The sequence below is a fragment of the Chanodichthys erythropterus genome, chromosome 9 (genome assembly GCF_024489055.1).
Source record: "Chanodichthys erythropterus isolate Z2021 chromosome 9, ASM2448905v1, whole genome shotgun sequence".
NCBI lineage: Eukaryota > Metazoa > Chordata > Actinopteri > Cypriniformes > Xenocyprididae > Chanodichthys > Chanodichthys erythropterus.
This window is the reverse complement of record NC_090229.1, coordinates 26,162,032-26,173,600: the sequence shown is the minus strand read 5'-3', so window position 1 is coordinate 26,173,600 and position 11,569 is coordinate 26,162,032. Positions and strand designations below refer to the sequence as shown.

Here is an 11,569-nt window from a genome sequence, read left to right as displayed (position 1 = left end):
TAGTTCACTTCATTCACTCTCGTTCTCTTTGTCTTGCGATATGACTATTTAAACTTAGGTGTTTGTCACACTTCTGAGAGGAGTTTTGGCCAATCAGATATCGTCCTGTTCCAAAAGGTGGCTTTAATCTCCCCGAATCATACATAGGTGTTACCTCCCATCTCTGCTTTAGCAGAGAGTACCATTTTAAACATAATTTCTATTAAATGGAATATGATGCATTTTAAACAGATTTCATTCAAGCCAGGATTTAGAAAAGAGAAAAAGAATTAAATTAATTCCAAATAAGGTATACTTTCAATCAGTCATTCAAGAGTTATCACATTTACATGAATTGTGGGTGTTCTAAAGCAAAAACTGGTTACGGTAGTATTTGTGGACATGATGTAAAATGTATGCAGTTAAAAGATGTTTGATAAGTCCATTTAAAATTGTTTGGAACAATTTTGATGCAGTTTTAGTTGTAGAACAGTCTTTGTTAGTTTTTCTGTGAAGTTAGGTCCCTCAGAGAACCAAAAGGGGTCTGCATTGTCTCTCTGTCTCTTTTGATCTCGTGATCAAAGACTCTTTATCTTCTTGGTGACCATTTAGTGTCACAAATAGCTGAGTTTGTCACGTCTCCTTCTGTCAGGAAGCAACGAATGTCGTAAAAAGTAACCAGCGTTGGTTTTCTCTGTAGACGAGCTGGAGCCGGAACCTCGATTCTGAATTAGAATTATGTTTTGAAAGAATCATCTGAATGATTCATTTGTCTGGTTCATCCATGGTTCCTACAAGAGTCTTATGCTTTGTACATGCTTTCTTAAATTGAGAACAGTAAGGTGTACAAACCAATACTAACCTAAAAGAACCCCGTGGTAACAATGGGACTTAGAGAAAGAAAAGTTTAATTTGTTACAAAGTACTTTAGGTGTTTTGATATTTATTTGAATATAAAAGCAACAGAAATTAAATTGCATCCAGTTTATTAGCAACACAGCCCAAAAGTGTGAATCCCGCAATATCCGTCTTTGATAGGTGTCTGAACCACTATGAGAACAGAGAGCTGTCCGTCTTGGCTGCACATTTTTCACTCCTCCCCTCACTGCAGCCACTTGCTCTCGTCTAAATTTCAGACAAGGTGAGACGTATCTCAAAAGAGCCTAGCTTTTCACCTCAATGAGAAATCTCATCACATTTTAATCTTGTGAGATCTTGTGGCATGAGATCTTGTCACACCCCTACTAATTAATAACAGAAAATGACAAAGAACTCACATTGGAAAAGGCATGTGATCAGCTAAGGACAAAAAGAAAGGAAAACCTGTTTTCTCCCCATTCAATATGACTATATAATAATGATAATTAGGGCCCGAGCACTGTGAAGACTCTATTGTAATTCCTTGGCCAATTCTTCTTCTTCTCTGAAATGAAACTCATTTTTGAGGGCCTAAACATGCTCAAAAACTCATGAAACTTTGCACTCGCATCAGAAGTGGTGAAGTTTTACATCTGATATGGGTTTCAGAATTAGGTGTGGCAAAATGGCTCAATAGCACCACCTACAAAATTTAAATTAAGCGCCCTTCATGCTACATTTCACATACAGTTATGAAATTCGGTAGACACATGTAACAACCCAATACCTACAAAAAAGCCCCGGGTGCAAAATCTGTAAACCCAACAGGAAGTGAGATATTTTTAATTTTCTCTGCAAAATTTTTGGCAGTTTTTGCCATTTCCACACATTATACTTTAACAAACTCCTTCTATAGCTTTAATCAGATCATCAACATATTTGGTCAGTCTAATCTAAAGGCCTTTGAGACGTTCATTTGCGAAGATCCAGAGTTTTCACTGAAGGGCATGTCCATGGCGGCCTGACAAAGTTCAATGTTTTGCCATGAAACAGGAAGTTGTTGTAACTCGGGTATACAATGTCCGATCTGTCCCAAACTTCACATGTTTGATAATGTCCTGGCCTGAAGACATCTACATGGCAATATTCAGTTACAGTCATAGCGCCACCTGTAGGTAACAGGAAATGACATGTTTTACACTGTGATTAACTCCACATAGAGATTTAACCAGAAGCAAATCATATTTGATCAGTCTAATCTTAAGGCCTTTGCGATGTTAAAATTGCAAAGATCTTGAGTTTTCGTTGGAGGGCGTTTCCGTGGCAGCCTGACAAGTTCTGATGTTTCACCATGAAAGAGAAAGCTGTTGTAACTCAGGCATTCAATGTCCGATCTGCCCCAAACATTACATGTGTGATAAGAGTCCTGGCATAAAAAGATATCTACATGCCAATATTCAGTTAGTCATAGCAGCACCTGCTGGCAACATGAAATGGCATGCTTTACACTTTAATTCATTCCCAGAAACACAATATGCCATGAAGTATCAAACATACTAGAGACGTTAAATCATGAAACACTTGGCTAGTGTATGAGATTAATGCCAGGAAACATAAAGTTGTTGTAACTCAGGCATACAATGTCCGATCTGCTCCAAACTTCACATGTTTGATAATAGTCCTGGCCTGAATACATCTACATGGCAATATTTGGTCAAAACACCACCATACAAAATTTTTTTGTATGAACTCTAAATAAAAATATACTCACATTAGTATAATACATGCTCCAGTTTAATATGTGGATCAGCCTCTAGATCAGAAAGCAGCTTCTTTGTTGTATCTCCTAGTTTATTTTCAGACAGACTCAGTTCTCTCAAGTGTGAGGGGTTTGATCTCAGAGCTGAAGTCAGAGCAGCACCACCTTCATCTGTGATATCACAATTATACAACCTGTAGAGAACAATGACACACTCTTCTGTCTCTCAATTCATAACACACACATTAGGTCAACGGTTACAATACAGAAACAGTGATGTGTGGTGGTCTTTTACTTGCATATTAGTCCAATATACAAATGTATCTTTTGAAATTAGACTTAATAGTTATGCATTAACTAATCAATAATTGTCTCATAACTTTCAATAAGGCAGTGTCTGTTTAAACTAAGTACAAATAGTTTTATATACAGTATATAAAAAAATTCACTAAATCTGTCCCATCATTACTCATATATTTTAAGTACAAGTAGCATATACATTTTTATTTACTCTTTGTGTATGTATGTTTTCTCTCTTAAAATGTCAAGTGTAAATGTCAGCATCATATATGTCTTCACCACTGACAGTACATACTGCAAGAGTTCAGAGTTTGAACATTAAAGCAATTCAGTGACTGCATAACAGATAAGAACACTGTTATCACCTTTAAAACAAACTTTATTGTATGTGGGAAGCCTAAGCATCCAATATTAAAAGGACATAATGTGTGAATCCTTACTTTCAGTTGTCTCTGCTCATTTTACTGCTGGGTGAAAGTATTCATATCAAATAATCTACTTGTCCATGTTCCCTTTCAAGGGAACTCAAGCTGCATTGAAACGCTGTGGGAATGCCTCTGTGTGATTCTATTGTGAAGAACATATGAAATCAGTCCATAGGCAGGTGACGTCACTCACCAGGAAACTATAAAACCTACCCAATTCAGCTTCTGTGTCTTCAGCAAGCACTCTCTCTCTGAAATCGTATGTCCTATTTTTGTCTGTCTCAGTTACAAGCACATATATACAATGACGAGCGAACAACATTCTGAGAACACAATTATGTCAGTCAGCTGATTTAGCTCTCAGTGCCACCAAGCAGACGGCCAAGTCAATGGGCAAATCTATGGCAGCCCTGGTGGCTACGAAGAGACACTTATGGCTTAATTTAACAGAAATTAAAGGCTGTGACACAAGCTATCTGTTGGATGCTACACTTTTGCCTACTGGCCTTTTTGGTGACGCTGTTAATACTGTCACCAAAAGGTTTCAAAAATCAAAGAAACAGGCGGCAGCGGTCCAACAGTTCCTTCCTCGCCGAACCCAGGTCTCTTGGCTGCTGGGCGGGAGCAGCCCAGGCAAAGTACGAGCTCCTCACACTGGGCGCAGCAGAAGCTTCAGGAGCTCTAAGGGAAAGTCCTCGAAGGGCAAGACGGATCTGAGGACTGTCACTGTCGCTAAGAGGGCTTCATCAAAGAAATCCTGATGCCAGAAAAAGTGTCAGGATTCTGAGGGTGGTCCCCTCCGAAGAAAGACATTATAAAGTGCACGTCTCCCTTTGGTGCCCTCAGGCGTGTGCTTTGCTAACCCCGCTGCAATGCCGGGGCGCAGAGGATCCCCATGAGTCAACGAGGAGGGCTTCAGGACAGTTAAGCCAGTCGCTTCCTGCCTGGGCACTGCTTCAGGGCAATGTGCTTGCTGTTCAAAGTATACCAGATGCCAGTCTCAAAAGAGACTGGTACCCTTAGTAGATTTTCTGGCAGAGTGGAAATGTCTACCGAATATATCTCGCTGGGTCCTGCAGACAATAGAGAAGTGGTTTGCCATTCAATTCAGCTCTCATCCACAGTGGTGGGCCCCAAGCATGCTCTGGTTATGGCACAAGTAGAGACTCTTCTGCAAAAGGATGCTATAGAAAGGGTTCCTTATCCCAGCAGGGAGTCATGGTTTTGCAGCCGGTACTTCATTGTCCCAAAAAAGGAAGGGGGGTTGCATCCAATTTTAGTTATGAATCGCTCTGTAGGGAAGCTCAAGTTCAAAATGCTTACTCTCAGACAGATCGTGTCACAGATCAGGTCAGAGGACTGATTTGTCACGTTAGATCTAAAGGATGCATACTTCCATGTATCCATCAATCCACAACACAGGAAGTTTCTGAGGTTCGCTTTTGGGGGCGAAGCTTACCAATATTACCAGAGTTCTTCCTTTCAGCCTGGCTTTGTCACCTTGCACTTTCACAAAATGTGTAGATGCGGCTTTGGCACCTCTGTGTCTGCAGGGCATCTGCATACTCAACTATATCATCGTTTGGTTGATTTTAGCTCAACACTGAGATGTTGTTCTCGCACACATGAGAAAGTTGGGGTTGAGGCTGAAAATTGTTCTTTCTCACCAGCACAGAGAACCACATGGTGTGCTATGGAATTTGATAATGATACAGGTTCATCTGTCGCCTGCCCATATAGCATCGATTCTCTCAGCCATGAAAGAGATAAAGCTAGGCCAGTCACTTACTGTCAGACAGTTTCAGAGATTGTTAGGTCTCATGGCAGCTCCGTCCAATGTTTGGCTTTCTGAACATGAGAAAGTTGCAATGGTGGCTCAAAACCAAGGGGTTCTCCCCGAGGGGAAATCCATTTGGCATGTGGAAAAAACCTTGGTTCCTTTCCCATGGACACGTGTTGGGAGCTCTTTGTCGTCGCGTCGTTGCGTCACGCTAACGACGGATGCATCTCTCATGGGCTGGGGGGCAATCATAAGTGGTCATTTGGCTTGGGGTTTGTGGCATGACCATCATCTCACATGGATTAGACCTATTTCTCATGTTGACAAAGCGTGTGCGTTGTTCAAGAATCAATTTTGAGACCATGATTTTCCTTCTTACAGAACTGCTTGCTAAAATACATTGACAAATATTAATGTTTATCATAAAGCAGTTTAAAATCACGTTTTCCCCACAGTCAGGTGAACCGATTGATGTACACTATTGTCAATCGCAATCATGTCAGTTTTATGTAGGCCTATGAATGATCACACGGTTTTCGGCTAGTTTGCACAGTTTAAAGCAAAGTCTTGAGTCAAAATGATCAAACTTTATTTCAAGTCAAAATTATTACAATCTTATTTTTATTTTGTCAGCTTGATCGCGCCGATTGTGATCAATAGGCTATTCATTTTTTAACCAACAGGTAAAAATGCGACATCCCGAGGGAAGTGTCCTATGAGACACAATGCTCTTCTATAAGTTGTACTGTATCATATAGGCCTACATTTTGATGTTCATATTTGGTTCTGTAACTGGCAAGAGGAAGAGAATATCGGTTCATGTGCGCTTGATCTGCCTTTCTGAGGCGCTGCAGTAGCTATGCGCCATAGGCTATTAAAGAGCGACATCTATTGTTTAAATTTAATAAAATCAACTGAATTTGAAAGTTGAACCTTTTTCATATTAAAACTAACAAAGCACAAAGATTGTTGCGATTATTTGATATGTTGTGATATATACAGTACGCCTGAAATAGATCATAGCAATATAAAGAAGCCAAAGAAGTCATATGCATATGATTTAATATGAAGCGTACGCAATGGTCACGTCCGTAATGCTTATTATGGTTGTTCAGAGCAAAGTAGTGAAATAAATTGTTGATCCTAATAAGCATAAACATAATTTAGCTTTGCATATAAAGTTTCAAGTTATTTGCATTTATAATTGTTATATGACATAAACTTAATCTTTAAAACGTTACAGACGTGGCAGAGCACTGATGTGTCGTGACCTCTTTATTCCAGCCCTTATAAATTCAACAGGCAGTACTGTTATGACAAAATGAGTATATTCTCAGGCATGTCTCCGTCTTTCTACACAATGCTTACTTTTAAAATAAAGTTTAAAAAAGATGCTCTTTGAGATTCTTTGATCTTTTTTTGAAAGCATGAAATGCGGTTGGTTGAAAATTTAAGTATTGTTGCTTACCTCATATATTGTGGATAAACAAGGCAATTTTCTTAATTTCTGTTAGACCACATTAATACAGTATATTACAGACCTAAATGGACAATTTAAAAAGGGTTTGTTCTTTTGGTAAAAACTTTTTTTTTCATGGTAAAGATGACCTTTGTGTGGAATTACCCTAACCTAATATTACTGTCCTATTAGATTTGTTTTGTGGGTAAATGACCCAATAAATTAAATCTATCATTTAATGGAGCTTACATCCAATAACTGATGAAGTGCACCTTTTTCATTTACTATAATAGCTGAATTTTGAACTAAAATGAAACATAAATGTAAATGAAATCAAATTTTCCTTAAATTATCAGTTAATGCTTATTCTTGTGCTCTGTCCTTACAATCTTTTTTCATAATTAGTCATAGTATTTTTGTTCATGCATTATTTGATTTGCTTACAATCAATCAGTTTGATGTGTGTTGGTGTAAATAAATATGATCTAACACTGATAATAACTGAAAGGATCAAGAAGGACATGTTAATACAGGGCCTCCAATGAGTACCATGTGATGTGATGAAATATGAATGAAAACAGCTGCACTTACTGTGCTAAGATTGAATATGATTAATGTAAAACATGTATTATTGTTGATTATATTCGCAAACACTCTTATCTAGTCACACTAAAAACTACTGGAGAATGTGTCTGAGATCATGTGACTAGTAGAGAGATTATCTTACTCCAGTTTCTCCAGTTTACAGTGATGATTCTCCAGTACAGCAGAGAGAAGCTTCATTGTTGAATCTCCTAGTTTATTCCAGGACAGACCCAGTTCTCTCAGGTGTGAGGGGTTTGATCTCAGAGCTGAAGTCAGAGCAGCACAACCTTCATCTGTGATTGTACAGTCCCACAACCTGTAGAGAACAATGACACACTCTTCAGTCTCAGATCATGTGTGTGTGTGTTTGTGTGTGTGTATATATATATATATATATATATATATATATATATATAAAATTTTATTATTTATATATATATATATATATATATATATATATATAAAATACAATGTTACAATACTCTCTCTCTCTCTCTCTCTCTCTCTCTCTCTCTCTCTGTGTGTGTGTGGTCCTGGTAAACCCTGCGTTTTGGGGACAAAATGTCCCCGTAGGTATATAACTACCAGAAATCAGATTAAAAAGTTAATAGTAACAGATAAGACAGACAGAGAAAATACTAAGATAATATAAATATGAATAAAATCTATTTTTTCTTCTATTTCCAGTTGACATATTCTTTTTGCATTGTCTGCATCTTATAATCTTTTTCTCATAATTAATCATAGTATTTGTGTTCATGCATTATTTGATTGCTTAGTTTTTTTTTTATCTTAAAAGATTATGGAGGACATGTTGATACTGGGCCTCCAATGGGTGACGTGTGATGTCATGAAATCAGCTGCACTTAATTGTGCTGAGGCTGAGACTGAATATGATTAATGCATAACATGTATTAATATTGATTATAATCTCAAAGACACCGATCTAGTAACACTACAAACTAAAGGAGAATGTGTCTGAGATCATGTGTGACTAGTAGAGAGATGATCTTACTCCAGTTTCTCCAGTTTACAGTGATGATTCTCTAGTACAGCAGAGAGAAACTTCATTGTTGAATTTCCTAGTTTATTCTCAGACAGATTCAGTTCTCTCAGGTGTGAGGGGTTTGATCTCAGAGCTGAAGTCAGAGCAGCACAACCTTCATCTGTGATATCACATCTCTTCAACCTGTAGAGAACAATGACACACTCTTCAGTCTCAGTTCTTAACACACAGAGCAGATTAGGGATTTTTTATTTATGTTTGTGTGTGTGTGTACATGTCTTTCTATCCCGGTGGGGACTTGAATGCACGCAGATTCATGGGGACAGCCTGAATGCACGCAGATTCATGGGGACTTGTGTCACTGTGGGGACCTAAATTGAGGTCCCCATTGGGAAACAAGCTTATAAATCACTTGCATATGTGACTAAATCTTCACTCTGGGCAACTAAATAATGTCTATCATTAGCCATTGGCTAATAAATTCTTAGATTTTACTCGCAAGTGTGTGTTTGTGTTAGAGGCAAGGCATAAGTTTAGCATAGATATATTTTAACTCGTTGAACACTTAGGAGTTTCGCTCTCCATCAAGAGATCTGCACTATTTCAAGTCATCTCAATGGATGCGCAGCGTACATGTATTTGACGTACTGCAAACTTTAGTATTCGCCGTCGCTTTTCTGAGAGTGCTGTGTTTCTCACACACAAGCTCACAAGCTGGGGCAGGGCTTTCCACTATATAGCTTGGAGCTCACCGTCATTGCATCAGAATCTTCTCCTTCACCAACAAGCAAAGAAGCATCGAGACATTTATTTCTTCTCGCCGTTGAAGACGCTTCAGAGAACGATGCCCTCAAACCGTTCCTGTTGCGATCCGGCAAAGAAGATGGCGATTAAGGAGTGCAGCACGTGCAGTGGACCGATTGCTTAGGCAGAACATGCAGTTCCCATTCAGTCGGTCACGTTCGACGTACGTCGGACAGACCGACGAATAGGAATCTCGCTAGAGAGGCCAATCTACTTCGAGTGTAACTAAACGAGCCAATGCACATTGGCATGCAATCATATGCATCAGCTGCTTGCCTCGCAGCGCGGGTATATAATGAGCAGCAGGTGCGTTGCATCTTCAGCTTTTCGCTTCGGAGCCAAACCTTCTCAACACTGAAGAAGATAGCTACTGAAAGCACGAGTGTGAACGAGTCTGCTCTTCGAGACGTCTCTTGGTTGCGGTGCAGGCGGACAGCGCAGCAGCGGGGCCGATTTCTCCTTTGTTTTTTCTTTTTGCCTTTTTATTTGAGCAAAAGCTGTAATCAGCGTGAAGGCCGTTCTCACGGCTGGTGAAACGGTGCGCCTAGAGCGCTAAAAAGCTGTTATTACAGCTGGTAAGAGAGCGCCTTCAAGGAGAGTGCACACGACAGGCTGCACATTTCCCTGTCTGTGCTGCAGCGGCCTTTCCCCTGCGTGCTTCAGCACCTAAAAGAGTCAGTCCTTGAAAGAGCTTACACGAGTAGTTCGCGTCTTTTTAAAGATGTCGTTCTACTTGTGTGTTTCTGGATGCGGTCGTTACCTGGCGCCTCGGGATGGTCACCAGCGCTGTATCGCGTGCTTGGGCTTAAGGCACGCTGAGGCGGCGTTTGTGGACGAGTCATGTACCCATTGTGGGAAGATGACCGTCGCGGAGCTGCGGTCGAGACTCCACTTTCTGCAAAGGGGTGGAGTCCCGGTCCCGACGCCTCGTTCCAATCCTCCTCAGAGGGTTGCTTCGGGCGGCGGGGCTGGTGACTTGAGGATCACGGTGAGCGCGTTTCCTTCGGGGAACCAACCTCCTAGGAACCCTCACCCCTCTAGCACTCCGCAGCCAGTAGAGCTGCCGGGGGAACGCGGTGGACCACCCCAGAGGTGTGTACCATCCGTATCCTTCGGAGCTCCCCAAGACGACCGGATGTCGATCGCTGCATCGGAGGGTGAGCCTGACGCTTCTGGGGATGACGATTCGGCGCAGCTGCCTCCCTCGGGAGTGACAACTGTGCCCGATTCAGACCCGGAAATGATGGCTATGCTTTCCCGGGCCGCCAACAGGGTCGGGCTCGTGTGGAATCCTCCACCGTGTCCCGAGCCCTCGAGGTTGGATGATTGGTATCTCGGGGTGGCAAGGGCTGGTTCTCAGCCCCCCACCCCAGTGCCTTTCTTCCCGGAGGTGCATGAAGAGCTCACTGGCACGTGGACGGCACCTTTTACTGCCCGAAGCCGTGTCGGTGGGTCCTCCTCCCTCACCACCCTTGATGGTGGAGCGGCTAAGGGTTATACGCGCATACCCCCTGTGGAACGGGCCGTTGCTATGCAACTGTGCCCTAACTCCACCTGGCGGGGGGAGCCGTCTCTCCCTTCCCGGGCCTGTAAGTACTCGTCGGATCTTACCGGCAAGGCTTATCAGGCCTGTGGGGAAGCCGCTTCCGCCTTACACGCTATGGCGTTGTTGCAGGTCCATCAGGCCAAGGCACTGAAGGACCTGCACGAGGGTGGTCATGATCCGCAAGTTCTGCAAGAACTTCGTGCCGCGACGGACCTCGCGCTTCGAGCGACGAAGGTTACGGCGCGGTCAGTGGGTCGTGCGATGTCCACCATGGTGGTCCAGGAACGCCATCTCTGGCTGTGTCTCGCGGACATGAGGGATACCGACAAGGTCAGGTTTCTTAATTCCCCCGTGTCCCAGACCGGCCTTTTCGGCGACGCGGTCGAGAACTTTGCCCAACAGTTCTCGGCTGTACAAAAGCAGTCAGAGGCCATCAGTCACATCCTGCCGAGGCGGTCAGCTGCTGCACCTCCACCGCCTGCGGCACCTCAGACTGCCCGTCGCCGAGGGCGCCCCCCTGCAGCCGCCCCCGCTCCCACGCCCCAGCAGCAGCAGCCTTCATCCAAGCGGCGTCGTGGAGCCGGTCGCGGGCGGGGTGCCCAGCCCGTCCAGCCACCCCCTAAGAAGAAGGGTGGCAAGGCCAAGTCCAAGCGGCCCTAGGACGGGCGACCCGGAGATGGATGGGACTGCTCTTCAGGAGGTGGTGACCGCACCGCTCCTTCCCCCGGAGGAGGGCCGGGTGGAGAATCTTTTGTTTCCCCTTTTTGTTCCGCCGCTGGCTCAACGGCCAGCGGTACCCAAATTTTCAATAAAAGAGCAGTTTCCTCTATCTCCGGGTCCGAAGAGGGCTCGGAGAGCAGTGGGAGGGCTAGAACCTCACCACTCTCATCCACCTCTTCTGTCGCCAGCGGACAGCAGCGAGCAGCAGGTAGGCAAAACCTCGACTGCTCCCTCTGTCCACCCGTGGAAGCAGGTAAGTGTTGCACAGCACACTGTGACCCCGCTTCGGGCCGCCTCACACAGAGAGCCTCCCGGGCCGCGTCCCTGCGTTCCACCTCGCTGCCCCGC

At 43.2% G+C, this 11,569-nt stretch overlaps 1 protein-coding gene across 5 annotated transcripts in view; it reads right to left on the bottom strand.

Annotated features, from left to right (window-relative positions):
- Window positions 1-760: 760 nt before the first annotated feature.
- LOC137027201 (NACHT, LRR and PYD domains-containing protein 3-like) overlaps window positions 761-11,569 on the bottom strand; it is a 58,209-nt gene continuing 47,400 nt past the window's right edge. For all 5 annotated transcript variants that reach the window (XM_067395131.1, XM_067395133.1, XM_067395132.1 and 2 more), the window contains 4 exons: window positions 8,161-8,334; window positions 7,288-7,461; window positions 2,609-2,790; window positions 761-2,006 (listed from right to left, as the gene is read on the bottom strand). In XM_067395131.1, the coding sequence (XP_067251232.1) occupies window positions 2,610-2,790; window positions 7,288-7,461; window positions 8,161-8,334 (529 nt within the window). In that variant the 3' untranslated portion in view covers window positions 761-2,006; window position 2,609. The remainder of the gene's footprint in view (window positions 2,007-2,608; window positions 2,791-7,287; window positions 7,462-8,160; window positions 8,335-11,569) is intronic.